This window comes from Enhydra lutris, unplaced genomic scaffold (genome assembly GCF_002288905.1).
Source record: "Enhydra lutris kenyoni isolate GAN:26980312 unplaced genomic scaffold, ASM228890v2 scaffoldscaffold19, whole genome shotgun sequence".
Classification (NCBI taxonomy): domain Eukaryota; kingdom Metazoa; phylum Chordata; class Mammalia; order Carnivora; family Mustelidae; genus Enhydra; species Enhydra lutris.
Genome location: NW_019154103.1, coordinates 5,144,114 through 5,166,802, shown reverse-complemented (window position 1 = coordinate 5,166,802; position 22,689 = coordinate 5,144,114). Strand labels below are relative to the sequence as shown.

At 41.4% G+C, this 22,689-nt stretch overlaps 1 protein-coding gene across 1 annotated transcript in view; it reads left to right on the top strand.

Moving 5' to 3' along the window:
• LOC111148285 (arylsulfatase B) overlaps positions 1 to 22,689 on the top strand; it is a 168,872-nt gene that overhangs the window by 97,468 nt on the left and 48,715 nt on the right. Inside the window, exon 6 of the mRNA XM_022504765.1 lies at positions 8,532 to 8,602. Within this exon, the coding sequence (XP_022360473.1) occupies positions 8,532 to 8,602 (71 nt within the window). The remainder of the gene's footprint in view (positions 1 to 8,531; positions 8,603 to 22,689) is intronic.

Sequence of the window (22,689 nt, the reverse complement as noted above, 5' to 3'; positions counted from 1 at the left end):
GGTGTTACATGCAACTGGTGAATCACTACATTCTATCCCTGAAACTAATAATACAGTGTATATTAGCTAAATTGAATTTAAATAAAAAATTAAAAAAAAAACAGCCGTAGGAACTATAAAGAAGCATTATAAGTATGGTTGACGAAATAAGGATGGTAGAGAATTCTAAACAGTAGCCCTGCATTCAAAGACTGCCATCTGAATAGGCATGTGTTTTTAAGTCAAAGAAAAATATTTAAGGAATGATGTATTATTTTTTTTATTCTCTACTTTACCAACCTTTTTTATAAAACAGCTTCTACCCTGGGGCACCTGGGTGGCTCAGTCAGTGAAGTGTCTGCCTTTAGCTCAGGTCATGATCTTGGGGATACTGGGATTGAGTCCCGCATCGGGCTCCCTGCTCAGCGGGAGTCTGCCTCTCCCTCTGCCTCTGCCCCTTCTCTACCGCTTGTGCGCTCTCGCTCTCTCTCTCTCTCTCTCTCTCAAATAAATGTCTTTAAAAAAAGAGAGAGAGAGCTTCTACCCTAAGTCCACAATATGTAGTGCTCTAAGGGTTGGTTCAGATTTGGGGTTTTTTTTGTTTTTTGGTTAGGTGACTTCCCATGCAAGGATACTACATGTTATGCCTCGTTTCTTCTGTTTCCTCTTGTGTAGTCTAGTGTTTGCTGCCTGGGTGGACATAGGGATGGATGTAGTTGGGAGTGAAGGAAGAAAAACCTGATGGGCTAGTTCTGAAGACAGCTCTTGGGAGATCATTGACCCTTTTTTCTTTAGGGCAACCTCAGAGTCCCATAGCTAGAAGTAGACAAAGTGAATCTGTCTTTTTTCCATTTTCTTTGGGATCAGGTTTTGATTCTTATGGTAGAATCCAAAAATATGTTGTTAATCTCTTCAACATTGGCATTAGTGAAAATCCCCTGGAGACTTTGGCATCTGGTCTTCTCTTTAGTTTCCAGCACTCTTGCCAGTTTTCATCTTTTTGTAATTCTTCATGGGTATTATCACAGAAATTGGAAGAAAGGCATATTAGGCCCTGCTAGTTTGCCCTGATACTAACCCAGAAGTCCTACCAATTATTTTTCAGTAATGAATAGGAAAAGACTATACTTAGGGGAGTGATTCAGTTATTCTTAATACTACTTATTTCTTAAGTAGCCTACTTTAAAAATTTAATAAGATTTCTTAATAAAAATATCCATGAAAATAATCTCTCCATATATAACTCTATGTCAAATGAATTTAAGTTATATATTTCCTCACCAAATTTAGTCAAAATCTTATAATTTCGATGCCTAAACTCTTTATTCATGGTTATGTTTGCATGTTAAAATGGCTTTTCAAGGAGCATGAGATTTACGGAAACCTTATATCACCTGGACCCACATAACAAGGAAAAGAAGCCCCACCAGGAATTTCACTGGTACCACTGACCCTTGAACAACACAGGTTTGAACTGTCTGGGTCCACTTATACATGGATTTTTTAATACAAATACAGTGTAGTACAGTAAATGTATTTCTTTATGGTTTTCTTTATTTTTTTTAAAGATTTTATTTATTTATTTGACAGAGAGAGAGATCACAAGTAGGCAGAGAGGCAGACAGAAAGAGAGGAGGAAGCAGGCTTCCTGCTGAGCAGAGAACCCGATGCAGGCCTCGATCCCAAGACCCTGAGATCATGACCTGAGCCAAAGGCAGAGGCTTAACCCACTGAGGCACCCAGGCACCCCTCCTTATGATTTTCATAATGGCATTTCTTCTTTTCTAGTTTACATGATTGTAAGAACACAGTATATAAACACATAACATTAAAAATACAGGTTAATCCACTGTTTATGTTATCGGTAAGGGTTCTGATCAGTAGTAAGCTACTAATTGTTAGTTTTGGGGAGAGTCAAAACTTGTACGTGGATTTTTTATTACCCAGGGGGTCAGCACCCCTAACCCTTACATTGTTGGAGGGTCAATTGTATAATGGCTAAAAAATGTGAACTCTGTGGTTAGATCTGGTTCAAATCTTATCTTCCCCATTTATTATTTGTGTGACCTTGGGCAAGTTACTTAACAGTTGCAACCGTCAGTTCCCTCCTGTGTAAAATGTAACTACCTACCTCATAGGCACTTAGGTGAGGGTTTAGTGAAGAGTATGTATAAAAATACCCAGCAGAGTGCCTGGAACACAGTCATGACTCAGTAGCTTGAGATAAAGATAGTAACAATGATGACATTGCTCACGAAGAGATGACAGGATGGACATTACTCTGGGTGTGTCTTGAATTTTTTAAAAATTATTTTTATCAACATATAATGTATTATTTGCCCCAGGGGTACAGGTCTGTGCATTGTCAGGCTTACACACTTCACAGCACTCACCATATTGTTGTGAATTTTTTAATCAGTAACTTTTTTTTTTTTTTTTCAAAATTTCTTCTCAGAAAATATCATCATGGCTATTTCTGTTTCTAAAAATTTGATACTGCTTTTTAGGGTGTGTCTTTTATGACAGATGGCCAGCAGCTCATGGTAAAATGAATATGGGATATAAAAGCATTTCATTTATTTATGGGAAATATTTTATTGCCCCACCCTTCAACTAGTTGGAAAATGAAAGTCAAAAACTGGAAACTCTATTTATAAATGGACAGGGCTGTGATCTCAGTGTCTGAAACTGTAGACTTTGAGAAAATATTTATAGCATATTGGAAACTAGTTACTGATCGGTGTCTTCTTGCCCTATTATTTTTAAAGCTAATCCAGAGAATATAAAATTTGAGGTCAATTAAAATTGAATACTAAAATGTCATCAAAGATAATTAACTTGGGAATGTCTGGGTGGCTCAGTGGGTTAAACGTCTGCCTTCGACTCTGGTCATGATCCCGGTGCTGACCCCCTGGGTAATAAAAAATCCCGGTGTCTGTTCGAGCCCCACACTGGGCTCCCTGCTTAATGGGAAGCCTGCTTCTCCCCCTGCTTATGCTCACTCACTCTGTCTCTCTGATGAATAAATAAGTAAAATCTTTTTTAAAAAGATAATTAACTGTATACCATTTTATACAAGTTTGTAAGAGAAGAAGATGGAGAAAAGGATTCTGTCTCTTGTTAATAGAGGCATTTGAAGTTAGTAGAGATATTTGGTAATGGAGCCTTAAAGATAAGCTGAATGAATGGAAATGTAGGACATTCAAGGAGAAACTGAGACCCTGTCTGCATCTTGCTTAGAAGACAATTTTAAATAGTGGTTAGAAGTGAGGAATTCAGGAGTCAGTCTGAAACTCTGCCCGAGTTTCAAAGCCAATTCCATCCCCTGTTCAACCACATGATCTTGTAAGTCACTTAACTGGTCTGTGCCTATGTTATATCTGTGTCACAGTGTCAAAGATTCAATATGATAATATGGGTAAAGCATTTAAAATGATACGTGGCACATAATAAATGCTCATTAATGCCTGGCCAAAACAAAGAAACCCCCAGATCACTCTAGTGTAGTTGTTATGGACAAGGTTGAAACCTGCCCATTTCACCGGTTTAGAGATGGCTTTCTGTCCTTAGTGGTCAATGTGAACAACATGTTGTAGTTCTTTTTCTTTACGTAATTATTTGCCTATTCACTGCCATTGTCATTCATGTAAGCTGGGTGGCTAGTGAGCATCGTGCAGTAAGGATCGTTGAACAGTCCCATAGTTGCCTACCTTAAGAAGCTTATTGGAGGGGCGCCTCTGTAACCCAGTCGTTAAGCATCTGCCTTCGGTTCAGGTCATGATCTCAGGGTCCTGGGATCGAGCCCCACATCTGGCTCCCTGCTAGGCCGGAAGCCTGCTTCTCCCTCTCCCACTCCCCCTGCTTGTATTCCCTCTCTTGCTGTCTCTCTCTCTGCAAAATAAATAAATAAGATTTTTTAAAAAGAAAGAAAGAGAAGAAAGAAACTAATTAGAGAGCACTGCTTTGTTCCTATCACTCTGGATCCTGAACATTTGCCGTAGTAAAAACCCATGCTACCTTGTGGTAATAAAACGAGGTCATTGCATTAACTTGTATCATTGTTGGAAAATCATTTCCCATGAACATCATCCGTCATTATTCAGAGATTTAAATGCCACAAATGGAATCCACAGTCTAGCAAAGATAGTGTTGCTTGTACAGCAAACTCTACCATATCTGAAAAATAGGGGAAAATCCCTGGATAACAGATGACACTGTATCTTTTTTATATGCAGTTCATGGTGAGTAGACTGTGTGACTTAGCTATATTTGACACTGACACATTTCTAAAATGAGACTCTCACATAGGAGGGAATATTGTAACATGTCTTAGAAATTAAAGTTATAACTACGCCAGTATATTTCATGAGGGAAATTCTTGCCAGCAAGAAGAATGGATGGGAATATTAATGTCTCCTTGTATCTACATATTATTCTTTTTTAAAAAAATATTTTATTTATTTATTTGACAGAGAGAGATCACAAGTAGGCAGAGAGGCAGGCAGAGAGAGGGGGGGAAGCAGGCTCCCAGCTGAGCAGAGAGCCCGACGTGGGGCTCGATCCGAGGACCCTGGGATCACAACCTGAGCTGAAGGCAGAGACTTTAACCCACTGAGCCACCCAGGCGCCCCTCTACGTATTATTCTTATATCTGTGTCTCAGGTTATAGTCTTGTAATTGTGGTTATGTTATTTCCATGTCTGTAGAATGAGAATCCACATTTTGCAATAAAAGTTGTTCTTGTTTTTAAGCTGTCGGCTTATTCAGCACATATTCTCTACCAAACTTTATGTTGGTGTGCTTTATGTACACTGCCTCATTTTTTTTTTAAAGATTTTTATTTATTTATTTGACAGAGAGAAATCACAAGTAGGCAGAGAGGCAGGCAGAGAGAGAGGAGGAAGCAGGCTCCCTGCTGAGCAGAAAGCCCGATGCGGGGCTTGAACCCAGGACCTGGGATCATGACCTGAGCCGAAGGCAGCGGCTTAACCCACTGAGCCACCCAGGTGCCCCTACACTGCCTCATTTAATTCTCTTAACAATTCTGGAGAATTGGATACTTTTATCCACATTCTGCTGGTGAAGAAGAAAGGCTCTAGTTTATATAACCTTGTGGACTTGAGATGCAGACCCTGAAAGCCTGTGCCATTAAAGACAGTGCAGGACTGCATGTGAGAGAGTGAGGCCTTTAGAACTGGTTGGGAGGAAGACCATAAATTACCGAAAGAGTTGAATGTCCACTTTCTAGTACTTTCGTTGTATGGAAATATGACTTGGGAACAGTATAATGTACAAGTAATCATGAAATGCTGCGGTATTGGTAGCATTACCTATAAATGCATAGATATGTATAGAGGATAGACGCTAACACCTGGTATAATATAGCAATAATGAGTCCCATAAGCATTTATGGGTTTGATGAAGCCACTATTTATTTGTAAGATTATGATCACACAGTTGATGTTGCTGAAAACTGTCATGAACAGGCAAAGCGGTTTTTTTTTTTCCTGTCTCACTTCAGTGCAGAAAGAAATTGTATCATATGCAAAAAGAGATATGTTCAAAGTACTTATATCCCTATACAGGGGCAAGTTAAAGGGACTGATTGTAGGAAGTTATCAATGGTTCTCTTACGATACTTTCTGAGGAACTAGGACTTCCTTTCAAGGGGAAGCCATTATCATTATACATGGACTCATTACCTAAGTGTCCTAGGAACTAGTCACTCATCTTTTCCTCTCTAGAAGAAAACAAAGAATTTAGAACATATAATCAAATGTGTTGACTTCACAGAACAAGGCTCAGGATTAGTAATTCTCACCCTGAGCTGTGTGTTAGAATGAGCTGCATATGTGACAAAGGTATCAAGATAATTCAATTGGGAAAGCATAATCTTCTCAATAAATGGTACTGGAATAAGTGGATATCCAATGCAAAAGAATGAAATTGGATCCCTGCCTCACAGCACACATAAAAATTAACTTAAAATGGACCAGAGACCTCAGGAATCTGGGTAGCTCAGTTGGTTGGGCAGTCGACTCTTGGTTTCACTTTGGGTCATGATCTCTGGGTCCTGAGACCAAGCCCCATGTCAGGCTCCATGCTCAGTGGGGAGTCTACTTCAGGATTCTTTCTGTCCCTCACTCCTCCCCCTGTTTGCTCTCATTCTCATTCTCTAAAAGAAATAAAAAAATAAGTAATTCTTTTTTTTTTTAAAGACTATTTATTTATTTGACAGAGAGAGATCACAAGTAGGCAGAGAGGCAGGCAGAGGGAGAGGAGGAAGCAGGCTCCCTGCTGAGCAGAGAGCCCGATGTGGGGCTCCATCCCAGGAACCTGGGATCATGACCTGAGCTGAAGGCAGAGGCTTAACCCACTGAGCCACCCAGGCACCCCTCAAGTTACTTTAGAATTTTAACCTGCAAATTTTACTTAGCTAAACCTATATTTCATTAGTAGTATTAACTTCTTCTGAACAACGTGAAAACTTCATAGAATGCACTCATTCTGATTTCGCCTCCTGACTTACTCGCTATTATTATCATCCAGATTTTAACTCTATTTGCATTAAACCCACAAATTAGACCCCATCCACATCATCAACATCCTGTTTGGATTTTCTCACATTCACCATTTTGTTTGCTAATCTTCCCTTCTTGCATTCAGAGCTTCTGGAATCAAATCCTAGTTCTTGTCAAATTGGACTCGTTGGCAGTCTTCATCACAATCAGATAATTGCCTCAAGAAGAAAATGAGAAGAGTCTTGGGAAATATGCCCCCTCTCCCCAACAGTGCTGCCTCCTGTGCGCCCAGGACTAGGGGCATCCCTGTGGATTTCCTCCCACTCTCTAATTAGGGTGTTTTATGGAGTAGAGAAGAGCAAGGAAATCTGAAAGCATACAAAAGTTAAATACATTCAGTTTGAAGAGCTGTCATGTTTTTCTGCGATCATAGTCTTCCTACCTTTTTTGCTATTAGAATTATCTTTATTTTGGGGGTGCCTGGGTAGCTAAGTTGGTTAAGCATCTGACTCTTGATTTTGGACCAGTTCGTGATCTCAGGGTTGTGAGACCAAGCCCTGAGTCTGCCTCCACTGGGTGTGGAGCCTGCTTAAGATTCTTGCTCTCCCTCTCCCTCTGTGTGCTGCCCACCCACACTTAAAAAAAAATCTTTATTTTGTAATATAATGGTGATGGTAGTTGAAGTTTGGGTTTTTTTAAAATCAATTTTGTTTTAAAATTTTTTTCTTGGCGAATACAACATGGCCAATCACAACCCAGATTTTTTGAAAATTTCTGGACTTGAAATCCCAAGCCACTGCTGTAGACAGCTACCTGTGATTTTGAGGTGTGGATATTGGGTCACCTGAAAACATGTCCTCGTGGTTATATCAGGGACCTTAGTGGTTTTTCAGGTGTATACAAATCCTACAGTGTTAACAGTACTTTGCAACCTTTTATTAGGTTATCAAGCAGTCCTTAGTACTCTCCCAATAACTAAAATTATTTTTTACATAAGGCTGAGTCTATACTAGCAAAATGTCCTGGGTACATCATGTACAGCCCACATACATTTGGTGATGGTAATGTTCCCAATTTTTTTTGAAGATTTTATTTATTTGAGAGAGAGAGAATGAGCAGGAAGGAGAGGGAGTGAGAAACTGAAGGAGACTCTACACTGAGCACAGAGCCCAATGCGGGCCTGGATCCCATGACCTCAAGATCATGACCTGAGCCAAAACCAAGAGTCGGACGCTTAACCAACTGAGCCACCCAGGTGCCCTAATGCTCCCAATTCTTTCAGAACACCATTTTGAGAGTCACATGATCTAATATTTGGCCAATAACTTTGTCTGCCTTCCTCATATCATAAGGGGTTGGACTGTGATCCCCAAGTTTCTTTTCACCACTAACATAGGTTGTGACTGTAGTATTGATGCCACTGTCCTGATAGATGTTCTTTCCTCATCTCCCTGTGAACGGTCAATGTGAAGTGTACACAGAATGACTTGAGTTCTCATTTCCCCCTTTCTTTAAAATTTTTTTAAAGGTTTTATTTATTTGACACAGAGATAGAGAGCACAAGTAGGCAGAGAGGCAGGCAGAGGGAGAAGGAGTAGCAAGCTCCCCACTGGGCAGGGAACCCGATGTGGGGCTCGATCCCAGGAACCTGAGATCATGACCCAAGCCGAAGACAAATGCTTAACCGACTGAGCCATCCAGGTGCCCCTCTCATTTCTGCTTTGTAAAGAATGATCATGTATAACTACAGCCACAACGTGTATTGCAAAGGGTCACAGTTAAGAGTATCGTTTAATTGTCATATGCTTGACACTGACCATCTTATTAGATGTTCAGTCATTACTATAATGTAGACAAATAATAATGAGTTAAAGATGCACCAACTACAGACTTTAGAGATCTCTGAATTCATGACCAAGTTGTTAATTGGCAAGCTTGTTATTTCCTGTAAGTACAAGGGAAGGAAGTATTAAAAGTCATCGTCTTAATTTGAGAGAGGAAATTAATGTTTCCTAAAAAATTCTCTTCTAGCGAAGGAAGCCCGTCCCCCAGAATGGAGCTGCTGCATAATATCGACCCAAACTTTGTGGATATTTCACCATGTGAGTACCTCATTTATTGCTACTAAACTTAATCGCTTTAGCTCGTGAAGACATTTTATTGCCTAGTGTGTCCCCAGCCTCACTTAATCCTTTTCTAGGGTCCTTTTCCTGAGTTTGCGCTCAGGACAAACAGTTCTGCGTAATACTAGTTCTGCTGACCTCACTGTCGCTTTGGTGCCCTGGAGGGTAGATGCTGTTTTTCTCTCTGCACTTACTGGCTATATGACCTTCATGCCATTCCATCTCCCTGCCTCAACTTTACCGTAGGCTCTCAGTGGCTCCTCCTCCCTGGGAAGGTCATGTTGTTGTTGCTGTCTTCTCACATGAGAGTTTCAGAGCCTTCTTCAGGGAACCCAAGATCAGATAAGCCACCACATCATGCAGTGGAGCTGGCCAGGTGCTGCCCAGCACCTGCGTATCCCAAGTGTGGCTTTCCTAGCAATCCTGGAAGTCATTTGGCTTGATTTTCTGTCCTGCCTAAGTTAAGCAATAGGTAGCCCCATTCATTCTTCAAGGAAAGAAGCCATTTTGGCTCTCAGATCACAACAGATTGTGATAGTCCTGTTTAAATTCCACGCTAGTGGCCCTGTGAACCCTAGCCTGGTGAGTTCGGGTCTGGAAAGCCTTAGCTCTTAGGCCCTTTGCCCAGCCTCCATCATTAAGCGTCATCTGAAGACTCTTCACATAACAGTGCTCTTCCATTTCATTCATTCCCTTGGGCGCTGACATTCCCTCCTTTCTAGACATACGGCCACACCCTTTATTCCTTCATTCTGTCGTTCAGGCTTTCCTGACTTCTTTGTCCTCTCCAGTCCGTGCCACAACTTGCCCTGGGATTTTCCTGCGCAGACAACAACCTCACACTGGTTGTGTGTCAATGGGCACTTGAGCCCCTGCTCTCCCCACCAGCCACATCCAGCCAGTCCTTGCCCTGCTAGACACATGCAGATCATCCTGTTTTGTCTTGAATATGCTTTTCTCTGTGGCTGAAACACCTTTCTCTGCCCTTCCACGATTTTTCTTCATCCCTTAAAACTCAACATAAATTTCCCATGTATGCGAATGCTTCTTGGAACCCCAGAAAATCCTTCCTCAGCAGCCTTTTGTGTGTATCTGTGTGTAGAGCCTTCAGCAAATTCTCTTGTATGTGCCTTCATTTCCCACCAAGGTGAGAGCTCCTGGAAGTCAGGGTCTGTGTCTTATTTATCTTTTCATCCTTGTAAGTGAACATGAATACCCAGCAGTGGATAGGCCCTCAGTGATGATTTCTTGACTAAATGGAAGATTGCTGTGATAGAATTAGGACCCCAGTGAAAAGAAAAGGGCCTGAGGCAGGTCGGGATGGATATAGTATGGAGAAACTGCTATTTCTCTCACATGTCAGTGAGAGAGGCAGGGTGGTTGTAGGTGTGTATGGTAGCCATTAGCCATATGTGGCTTTTAAACACTTGATATGTAGCTAATTGTGAATTGAGATGTGCTGCAAGTATAAAGTACAAATCAGATTGTGAAGACTTAGTATGAAAAATGTGAAATATATCATAATATATACTTACTACTCATTGAAATGGCAATATTTTTGATATGTTGAATTAAATTTATTATTAATTTCCCATGTTTCCTTTTCCCTTTCTATGTGGTTGATAGAGAATTTAAAAATTACATGTGAGTTTGCTTTGTATTTCTAGTAGTCTAGAAGGATTGTTGTGGCAGGTGCTAGGCAGTAATTGGATCATCTGTGCAGGAGGAGCACAGACCCATGACTACTTACTGTGGCCACGACCTCCGTGGTTTCTAACCTTTTCTCTGCCCCAGCACACCAAAGGGCTGTGACACATTCTAGTCTAGCAGTGATTCTTAACCAGTGATCCCAGAATCTCCAGGGGTGGCCAGAAGGAAAGAGGAGAGGCAGGAAGGGTTTGTGAAACTTCTAGGTAGTTTAATGCCCTGAGAAACCCGGTATGACATCCAAGGAGGCACTGAAGATGCTGCACACATTGTAATGGTTGTCAGCTGGCCTTACCAAGTTCCATCTATGAAAGAAAGGCCTTAAGGCCCTTCCCCTCATCAAGCTGAATTTTTCTTAGCATCAGAAGCTGTGGGGGGTGTGGGAGGGGGTGCCTGGGTAGCTCAGTTGGTTAGGTGTGCGAATCTTGGTTTGGACCCAGGTCATGCTCTCAGGATCGTGAGATGGAGCCCCATATTGGGCTCCATGCTCAGCTGGAGTCTGCTTAACATTCTCTCTCTCCCTCTGCCTCTGCTCCTCCCCACCGCTTGCATGTGCATGCTTTTTCTCTTGGAAGGAAGGAAGGAAAGAAGGGAGGGAGGGAGGGAAGGAGGGAGGGAGATGGGAGGGAATAGGGAGGGTAAGAGAGATGGAGGAAGGAAGAAAGAAAGAAAACAAACAAAACTGGGAGCTTGAAGTCTGTATTTCCGTGTAACCCAGCCACAGCGCTGCTGGCTGCTGGGCTTCTAGCACAACCTGCTCTGTTTTTTGCGATCTTCCCACGGGGCCCCAGCTCAGTCCCAGCACGGGCACAAGTTTTCTCCCATATAAAAGTTAAAGGAGGGCATGGAAATCAGAAGAGAGAATCATTTTACTTTTGCCATCCATGGATTATAAGGCCTTAAGTCCCTCCACTTTTCTTCAACTCAGTTTCCCAAATATTGAATTATGGACTTACGATGACCCTTTACTGCTGTCCCAAGTTCAGGGACATTTTCTGGCCTTCTGCAGCCCCCAGCCCCTCCCTGAAGCCCACTCCAGACCTCCCTGTTGGCTCTCCCTGCCAACCAGTACTCTTGCTCTGACTCCTGCTTGTAATGAGGGACATTGTCTGCTGTTGGCGTTAACACACGACCACATTCACTGTTGGTCTGCATTCACTTCTGTCTCTGCCTGCAAGCAGCAAAGTGCCCCCCCCACCGCCATGTATGCATCACCTCAAGCTTTTCTCCCCAGTTCTTATATTCATTTCCATCCACTGTGCAACAGAAGCTAAAATAAGGAGAGCTATCTTTGGGGGCCCCCTGCTTCACAGGAGGATGCTGCCAGCCCATTTCCTTTTCTATGCAGTTAATTTGGGGGGGGGGTGGATGAAATCTAGCTCTAAGAAAATTTGTATTTATAGGACAACGACCAAGTCTCTGAATCCTATTTATAGAGTATGTTTTATGAATATGTTCTAGAGGCTTTGCAGAATGAAATCATTTAGCAGCCAATCTAGAATGTAGATTACAGGTTGACCGTTGAGTCAGTGTTATCCCAGGACTGTGTCTTTGGTTTCTAACTCCAACACTTCCTAGATTGTTTGTCCTTACTAGAGCACAAGAGGGTGGCATCCCATCTCTACCTTCCCAACAGCCACTTTACCAGTTTCCTCACCTGTGAAGCAAAGATTGAATTAAATGGTGTCTCAGGTCCCTTCCACCTTCAACATTCTGTGGGTCCTTATATAAATAGGGCCTCAAAGGAGCAAAGCTGCTGACTCAGTTTCTCTCCTTTTCCACCCCGCGCTCATTACCAAGCACTGACGTAGCCAAAGATGTCGTTGTACATGGGTAAATACAAGTGAAAATGTTAGAAACATTATAAGTGCTAGAATAATTTGAATTGTAGGATTTTGTTATTACTACATCCTGCCCACTTTTCTGATCCCCGTTCTAAAACATCACTGCATCAATCCACTTTTCTGTCTGCCCTCTCCCCTTTAGTGGGTCTTGTTGGGGGTTGTGGACCAATGTCTCATCCTATCATGAATCAGAGGAACAGGCCTTAGACATTTCCTGGCAGAGCCCTGTCTTCTAAGTAGTACCACGTCCTCTCAGAAGCTGGCCTTTTGGGGTTTAGCAGCTTTACCTCCTCCCTCTTACTCTAAGAGTATAGGGCATCCCCTCTACTGGTGGAGTTTGGTCTTTTTTCATGGCCGCAGACCCTTGGTACATTGTAGGTTAGCTATGAATACTAAAGATATTCTCAGAAGACTGGGACAGACACAGGCACACACCACAGGTCGTATCATTTCCCACAGACCAGGAGATTTTGCAGTAAAGCAGAAACAGACTCAAAAAACCACAGCTTACACCCACTAGGATGGCTACTATGAAAAGTAAAAAAAGAAAGGAAGAAAGAAAAAAAGGAAGGAAAATAACAAGTGTTGGTGAGGAGGAGAAATGGGACCACTTAGGTGCGTTGGTGGGCATGTAAATTGGGAATGCACAGCTGGTAGGACAAAAGGATAAATAAGGTATGCACATACCGTGGGCTACTATTCAGCCTTAAAGAGGAAGGAAATTCTGGCACACGGTACACAGTGGATGAACCTTGACAACACTTGTGAAATAAGCCAGTCACGAAAAGACAAATACTGCAGGATTCCATTTAATGCGGTACCTTGTACAGTCAAAATTTATAGAGACAGAGAGTAGAAAAAGGGCTGCCAGAGGTTGGAGGGGGCGAGACGAGGAGTTCGTGTTTAATGGCTGTAGTTTCAGTTTTGCAAGATGAAGAGAGTTCAGTGGGGGGATGTGGTGAAGGTTGCACAGCCATGTGAATGTACTTAGTACCATTGAACCAGACATTTAAAAACAGTAAAAGTGGTAAATTTTGTATTTTTTTTTTACCACAATTAAAAATATGTGTTGCAAAATGCAAAACCAAAGAAGAGCCTAGAAATTCATGAGGTCTATATCTTTTTCATTTACTGCCATATCCCCAGTGCACAGCACAGAGCCCGCCATCATGGTCATTTCTCACCAAATCCTTCTTAATGAATAATAGTAGATCATCAGGTTAAAGTCATCGTCTTACCGTCTCTTAGCCTTTCCTGAACCTAAAGGTATCTCCCGATGGCAATTCACACCCACCTTTAATCCCTGAACTTACAGCTTACATTTTGTTCCTAAAAAAAAATAATTTAAAATTCGGAAGTGGCTGGTAACCATTAACATTATCATATACAGATGTTTGAAACTACTTATCCAGTTTATAAATGCCCACTCTCAGGCTTGCCTTCAGCCAGAAGGGAGGATGTGGGATTTCCCCTCCCTCTCTTCAGTCCCTTTGCTAGATCTCTGTGAGAGACGAGTATATATACTTCTTCTTCTTCTTCTTCTTTTTAATTATCAGGAAAATAAATTTATAATTTTATTTTATTTCAATATTACCAGATAAATAAAGTTTTATTGGATAAGACATGAGGATATCAGAACTTATTTTTTTAACCATAGAATATTATTAATCACTAAGTGTTTCAAGAAGGTTCATGAATTCTTAAGCATTATGAAATACTTCTAAAGTCCCTGCCTGTGCGCTTGGCTCAGCTTCACTTCCCCTCGGAGCCGGGTCCCTGCTGCTTCTTGCTCTTCTCTTTCTTTGTGTTCCATTCTTGGCAAGTTCCCTTGCATTGTTTCATTGCTCACTGTCCTCTCCATGCCTCTCCATGCCCCATATCTAGCTCTGCTTTTATCTCCATGTCACCCCTCATCCCCATGGCCAGCGTCAGACCTGTGGGCTGTAATTGCTTTCCTGTGTGCTTTGAGGAAACTTTTTGTTCATCTTTAAAGGCTTTGTTCTGAGGTAACCTTGGACAGACACGTTTTGGACTCTGTTCAGATAGTACCTTTTTCTCTTCCCTCCTTCCTTTCTAAGAATAGATTCTAAGAATTATTTATTCCCCTGTGTCTTTAAAATATTTCTTTCTAGGGGAGCCTAGGTGGCTCAGTCAGTTAAGCGTCTAACTTCGGCTCAGGTCATGATTTCAGGGTTCTGGGATCGAGCTCCGTATCCGGCTCCCTGCTCAGCAGGGAGTCTCCTTCTCCCTCTGCTTCTTCCCGTTCCTCCTGCTTGTGCTCTCTCTCTCTCTCTATGTCTCTCTCTCTCTCAAATAAATAAATAAAATTTTTAAAAATAAATAAATATTTCTTTCTAGTAGGCTAACCTATACTCAGTGTCCTTCTTGAGCAGTACAGGGTAGTCAGTGGAGGAGACCTGTGAGAGCCCTAGGGACAGGGATGATGCCCTTTAAGCTCATTCGTGGGAAGCCTGGTACTCTCTGAAGTGGTAAGGAGCAGCCAAGATTCCAGTTAGGCCCTGAGATCCTGCAGGTGTGAGCCTAGCTCGACATGCTTCTGAGGAGCCTCCGCTCCAAACTCCCTCAGGTTCTAGCCAGCATGCCTCAGACCACGAGGACAACTAATTTCAAAGGAGTTAGTTTGCCTTAGAGAAAATATATACACCCATCCCGCAGGCACCAGGCTTGACATGTGCTGTTCTGAAGTGATGAGCCTACAGCATCTGAGACCACAACTCACCTCGGATTTCAGATGTGACATTCTGTGTATCGTTAGAATTCTCTCATACATCTGGTTGTATGACTCTCGTACATCTGGTTGTATGATGTATACATATACACCTGACACACGTGTGTTCGTACAAAGCACTCAGATTCTTCTGGTAGGAGCTTGGTCATAGATGAAGGGCACTGACAGATGTTAGCAGTTTCCACACCACTGAAGGCCAAGTCTTCAAAGTGATTCTGTACAGCTTTGTTACTATTTCACTTAAAAGGCCTCCTTTCTTTAAAGGTTATAATGAGATGTTATTTCTGCCTTGATTACAGAGTAAAAGAAGAGTCTTTCCCTCCCTCTCTCTCACACACTCATTTTCTGTGGTAAAATTGCCAATTCTGTACACGAGATCTAAGAGCTATCCAGGTTTGCATGCTCGGCGCGCCTTCCTGTTTCCTCTGTACAGCAACATTTAGTCCGTTTCTGAGACGATTTCGTCAGCAGGTACAAGCTAGATACTGATGTAGGTACTGGAGATCAGTTAGACTTTAAGTTTTGTTAGAAGCTGGTCTGGAAGAGGCCATGGACATGGCCTGTCCCTTCCCAGCTTGCCGGCTGTTCATGGTCCCCAGCTGCCCACAGCCACATGCGGACGCCTGAGCTACAACCTGCGTCATTCAGCTTACACGCCCTCTCAGCATGGTTGCAGTGCCCACCTTCAGCCCCCGTCCTTTTCCTGTGCTTTTCTGACACTTCTCTAGGGACCGGTTCGCATCACTGCTCCTCCATGAAGCTCTGCCTGGCCCCTCCAATCTGGAGTGTCTCGAGCTTCTCTGGAGCGTCCTAGGACACTGAGCTCTTGCCACCTCAAACATGGTTGTTTATATTCCTGTGTTTTACCCGTCCAGAGCTGTCAGTTCCAAGGAGGGCGAGATTTCATCTGTAACCCTCTCAATCCCCCACTGCTTTGTTTACAGGTGGGAGGAGGGAGATGGAGAGGAGGGGGAGAGGGAGAGAGAGAATCTCAAGCACGTTTTATGCCCACCGTGGAGCCTGATGCAGGCGGGGTTCGATCTTACAACCCAGGGATCCTGACCTGGGCAACAATCAAGAGTGCAATGCTTGGGCGCCTGGGTGGCTCAGTGGGTTAGACCTCTGCCTTTGGCTCGGGTCATGATCCCAGGGTCCTGGGATGGAGTCCCTCATCGGGCTCTCTGCTCAGCAGGGAGCCTGCTTCCCCCTCTCTCTCTGCCTACTTGTGATCTCTCTCTCTCTCTCTCTGTGTCAAATAAATATATAAAATCTAAAAAAAAAAAAACAAAAAAAAAACAACAAGATGCAGTGCTTAACCGACTGAGCCACCCAAGTGTTCCTCTCAATCCCTTTTGTTGTGGAGATTTGTACACACTGAAAGAACGCCTGCTAATAAATTAATCATTCAAGTTGGCTGTCACCCACTCATTTAATTAGAATAAATCTAGCAAGAGCAATAATATCATACTTTATTTTCAAAGCACTTTCATTTCTTTCTGGGCATATTGGTGAAGTAGCAACCTTCTGCCCTTCAGCCTGAAATTCAACATTGAGCAGAATAAGAAAAGTATGGGGGGATGCGTGAAGCCCACCACCTTGCAGTGAGGAGATTGCTGTCAGTGCACAGAATACCAGAAATTAGAAGGCAATCAGTGTGTCCCCCCTCTTTATAATCTGGAAGGGGAAACTGAGGCAATGGTCACACACAGCTAATAAATAACAGACCCAGAATTCAGGGCTTTCCAGGTTCGAGCCTCACACACAAGTCATGTCCTCCTAATTTAAGGAGTCTCTCTGTTTTCTGTTCTGCAAGGGATTTGGACAAAAGGGACGCCCAGATCTGTGTAGAGCCACCCACTCAAGTGCCACCAGAGCATTACACACTTACATGTGTCTGGAAAAATGGGTCTAGCTGTGACTAACTTCCAGTTTCATACACAACCTGACTGTGTGGGTGACAGCAGCTTCTGTGTGTAAAGACAGTTATGCAAGTCCTACAGAGCCCTGTAGTAATTCCACTGCAGGATGGTGTGGAGTGTGGGGACAGGGTGTGTAGCCTAGTGGAACATGCAGAGTTCTGGGGTGTCCTTAAGCCTGGGTTTCAATTCCAGCTTTGACTTACTTCCTATAAGCTTGTGGATAAGTTCTCTGAGTTATCCATTTCCTTGCTTATAAATTGAGGACAATTATATCTGGGTCTGGTAAATATGTTCCAACAAGAGTTCATAACGATTATGTTCTGGCTGCTGGGATTGGGAGAGGGGTGTCTGCACTTTCTGTTTTATGTAGTTCTCCAGTTGTAAGTTTTAGTAATGAGCACATCTCACTTCCCTAATCAGGAATGAAGCCATAAAGATAGACTTTTGAAAACCAGCCTGGGGACACCTGGGTGCCTAGTAGGTTAAGTGTCTGATACCTTCAGCTCAGGTCATGATCCCAGGGTCCTGGGATTGAGTCCTGCATTGGGCACCTTGCTCAGTGGGGATCCTGCTTCTCCCTCTGCCTGCTGCTCCCCCTGCTTGTGCTCTCTCTCTCTCACACACTCACAAAAATAAATAAAATCTTAACAAACAAACAAAAAGAAAACCAGCCCAGAGGGTTCTCATGAGACAGCCCTATCTGGAAAGCTGCTGGGTCTTCAGTGAGTGGGACTTGGGGCCGCACTGGTGTCTCTGCCCCCATGCCCACCTGTGGTGTGGTGGCCAAGCTAGTGTGTGAGCAGACCCTGATGGCCTCTGCTAGCGTTCCTTGTCCTTATCGAATATGGGAGCTCATTTTGCAGCTTGTCACAAAGTTAACAGAATTCTGTGTCTCCTCTACCTGCTAATATTTGTCTTTTAGCAGCTCATCAAATGTTCCTTCGTGTAGCTTAGTATGTGCCCTTGGTCGCAGAGCCTAAACTCAGGTGACTTTGCCCCTTTTTAATTTTCAAAGGCTTTTCTTCTGCCCCCTTCGCTTTGGGGAGCACTAAAGTGTGTTTGGAAATGTGGCCTTTTTGATGCCAAAGGCAGTCCCCCAAGCCTCATATCCCACCCATCCCACTTCACACAGTGCATCTCAAGTAACATACATCAAACCCTCGTTGTTAACACTTGGTGCTGGCATACTGGCTTTCATCCTGAGAAAATAAATAAACCACACCAAACCCACAGCCCTTTAAAAACACTAATTAATCCTCACCACAGGCCTGGGCTACACAGAAATGACAAATCCCACTGCCCCAATTTTATGTTTGGAGAAATCAGAGTAAGCAACTTTTTTAAGGCTTCCCAGAGCCAGATGAGAGAAGCGGACTTAAAGGGCTGGGCAGCCCTGCCTCTGGGAGAAGAGCATGTGGCCGGGGCCAGCTGCCTCCCGGCACTCCCTTCTCCACAATGCCATGTGCTTACTTGCCCAGAACCCTATTTACACATCAGCTTTTCTCTTTTCCCCTAGGATTACGATGAGACCAAATCCTCTTGTCTCCAACCGACCACTTATTTCCTTCCTTTTCTTTAATTCTGGTACAGCCTAGAAATTTTAGCCATGGCCCTCCAAGAGTAGCCTGGTAATTCTAGTTGATTCAGAGGTCTGTGCTGATTCTGACACTCAACACAAAATAGACTAGACCCTCCACAGAGTCCCTCCTGCACACCAGAGCCTGCTCAGTACCCAGGTCTGTTTGAGATTCGAGGATGTCTAGACTCACTTTTTTCTCTGCCCCCGCAGACCAGACATCTTTCTACCTCACTTCCCTAGTCTTGCAATCTATGTGGAGAAATCCTTACGACTTTCTCGAAATAGTCAACCAGGAAAGTTCGGAAAAACATAAAACCTCGTGAAATTTTTTGGGACATACCCAGTGGAATTAAAGTGTAGTAAGTCCCCTTTCTAGATATTTACTAATCTGGTCAGATTTTTTTTAGGGGCTTGAGGATACTTCTGTATAAGGCTGAAATAAAACTTTTATAAAAACATTTCTGAGAAGAAAGCTGAGTACGTGGTCTCCCGTGTAAGTAATCCATAACGTAAGATGTTAATAATCAGGCATTTATAAACTGAAGTCTTTTACCTCTGGCAGCAAATATCTAGGGAATGACCCCTACTTCTGAAGAGCTTTTTGAATGAGAGGAAAAACTGTGTGCCCAGGAAGTGATATTAACACAGTAATAAAATAAGTAGCAACAAATGATAAGTGATGTAAATTGGATACATAAGTGCTAAGGAAAAATAAAGAAATAGTGAGGGGCATTTGGGGGTGATTAGGATAGACTTCCTCAAAAAGTATAGTCTGAAATGGGTCCATTATTTTAATAACTTTGGTTTTATCTTTCTTGACTTAAATGTGAATGAAGGAAAATAATATTTAACACTGTATTAATTTTCTATCGCTGCCAGAACAAATTACCACAAACTTAATGACTTAAAACCACACAAATTCATGTTCCAATTCTATAGGTTAAAAGTCTGACATGGATCTCACTGAAAAAAAATCCAGAGTGTTGGCAGGGCTATATTCCTTTCTGGATTCTCTGGGGGAGAATCCATATCGGTGCCTTTTCTAGCCTGGGGAGGCTGCTCCCCTTGCTTGACCTGTGCCTTCTTCCTCCATCTTCAAAGCCAACAATGGAGAGTTGAGTCCTTATAACACATCACTCCAACCTTACTTCTGTCCTCATGCCTCTTCTGAGCTCTTCTAGTTTTTTGAGGCCTCTTGGGATTACATTAGGCCCACCTAGATAATCCAGGCTAATCTCCATATTTGAAGGTCAGCTGATTGGCAACCTTAATTCCATCTGCCATCTTAGTTCCCCTTTGTCCTATAACCTAAAATATTCACAGGCTCTGGGGGTTAGGCCATTATTCTGTGTACCATAGACACCTACTTCGTTGCACTAGACTTTATGAAAAATGGCAAAAAATAGCTCATAATCTACTTGGAGGGAAGAACCAAAACATACAAAAAGTTAAAAGAAAATCAAATAATAGTTCAAGGCCACAGTAGTAGAGATGTTGCAAACTGTACTTGATTACTTGTGGATTAATTGCCATAGAGTCTGGTAGCTGCTCTTTGGTGGTGGGCTCAGTCACACAGGCTGGTTAAGGAAGGGAAGGAAGCCTTGCCTGGAACCCTGAATGAAGAGTTCCTGAGGTGGAAAGGACAGTCCTGAGACACACAAGCGCATGAGCAAAAGGGTTTATGTGTAAGTCTGTTGAGACAAAGGGAAGGCAGGAAGAAGATGGGATAATAAAGACAGTGTGTCGGACTGAGGAGGCTAGACTTGTTCTGATAGAAGGGAAGCCACCAGCTTGTTTCTTATACAAGTAATACATAGGAGAAGTGTTGTCTAAAATTTTGACAAATACAGAAATGTTCAGAGATAAAGGTAAAAATCACCACGATCTCGCTATCCTGCTACCTCAAAGTAGCAGTGTTATAATTTGGTGTGTTTTTTTTCTGTTTTCTCTCTCTCCCCTCTATAAACTGACACCCATATACCACACATTTTCACAGAATTTGGATCCTACGATATATTATTTCATTGCTTAATTTGTTAGCATAAGGAAGGGTGAAATTTTTCATCTTTAAAATTTTTGTTTAACAATTTTGTCAATGGCTGCATGTCATTCTCTAACCTGGATCTACAATTCTAATATGTGGAATAGGTAGTCATTAACCCTGTTTCTGCATGTGTTGCTATACTTTCAAAGTTTCATTTATATAAATAAATGTGCAATGACCATCCATTATTTTGAGAGGATAATGTTTAAAAGCAGAATTCCTGGGTCAAAGGGCGGAAACATTTTGAAGCTCCTTTTTTAATCTATTGGTCATTTGCTTCCCTGAAATAATGTATGAATTATTTCTACCATCACTATGTGAGAATGTTTATTTTCTGCAATCTTGGCTACAGGGTATATTAGCATTTCTTAAAACATTTGCCAATTTTGTAAATAAAATAATGTATTGCTTTACGTTGGATCTCTTTGCTGCCGAGGTTAGGCTTATTTTTGTTTATTGGCTGTAATTACCACTTCCTATCTTTTTCTCATGTAAAGGAAAAAATGTTTCCCTTATCAATTTGTAAGAACTTTTTGTATATTAAAATATTCATTGTTCTTATGTAGTGAATATTTTTCTTTTAATTTTTAGTATCTTTTAAAAAGTAAAAATTTTCACTTTGCAGAATTCTGTGTTTATAAATTTAAACAATTCTTCATCCTGAGTTCAAATATTCACTTATATTTTCTTCTAGTTCTACAAAGATTTAGTCATTTACATTTGGCGCTTTAAAAAATGTATTTGGGGCGCCTGGGTGGCTCAGTAATTAAGCGGCGGCCTTCGGCTCAGGTCATGATCCCAGGGTCCTGGGATCGAGCCACATATCAGGCTCTGGGCTAGACAGAGAGCCTGCTTCTCCCTCTCCCTCTTCCTCCTGCTCTGCTTGCTTGTGCTCTCTCTCTCTCTCTCTCTGTGTCAAACAAATAAATAAAATCTTTAAAAAATTAAAATAAATAAATAATGTATTTTAGGTGTAACAGTGTGAATACTAAATAAGTTTACAGTTTAAAAATAGCAAAATCATTATGGTTATGCCTACCATCTTGAAAAAAAAATTTAGATTTTGATTAAAGTTGCATCAAACTTACAGATCATTTTGTCCATGAACATAGTATAGATGTCCTTTGATGTTGTCTTCTTGTATGACTTCCTGTAAAGTATTATAATTTTCAAGATTTTTTATTATTTATTTTTGCATATCTTGTGTTTTTGTTGCTTTTACAAATGGTCCTTTTTTCTATTTGAATTCTGTTATTTGTTAGTAAATAGGAATGCAGTTGAGTTTTGGATATTCATTTTACCTTTACTCTTATATCCAATTAGTGTCAGTTTTAAATCCCATTACCAAATCTAATAATTTCTTGAGTTTGTATATCAGCAAGGAAATTATCTTTAATAATGACAATTTGTTCCTTTCTACTCACTCACCTTTCACTTTTTCTTATCCTATTGCTGTTTTTATTCAGTGTTGAATAAAAATGGTGATATCAGTTACCCTTGTTTTATTCCCAAGCCAGGAGGGAAAACTTTCAAAGTATTCCCATTGACTATAATGTTCATTATAGGCTTTTTATACTCTGTATCAGAGTAAAAAAACACCCTTCTGTTCCTAGTTTGTAAAATTTTCTAAATTATGAATAGGTGTTTGTTTTCTTTCAAAATTTTTCTGCCTCTATATGACCATATGCATTTTTCTTTATTAATTTTCTGATGTTAAATTTGCATTTTTGAGTTACAATTTATGCATTGCTAGATAAAATTTCCTAATACTTTATTCAGCATTTTTACATTCATGTTTATATATAAGAATATCCTGTTATTATGATTTCTTGAATTATCTTTGTAATATTTTGGTTAAGGTTATGCTGTTGTCATAAAATAACTTGAATGGTGTTTCCTCTTTTTGTGTCCAGTGGAAGAGTATTTTTGTGCATTGGAGATATTTATCTTTTTTTCTTTCAGCTTTATGGAGATATATTTGAGATATCCCATTATGTAAGTTTAAGGTATATAATGTGATGCTTTGACATATGCTTATATTATGAAATGATTACCACAATAAAGTTAGTTAACAAGCCCATTATCTCCATAGTTACTTTTTTTTTTTTTTTTTTGGTATTTTGGATTTTTGGTAGTAAAACCATTTAAGACCACTTTTTAAATAACTTCCAAGTATATAGTATAGTATTGTTAACTAAATACTATGCTGTGCTTTCGATACCCA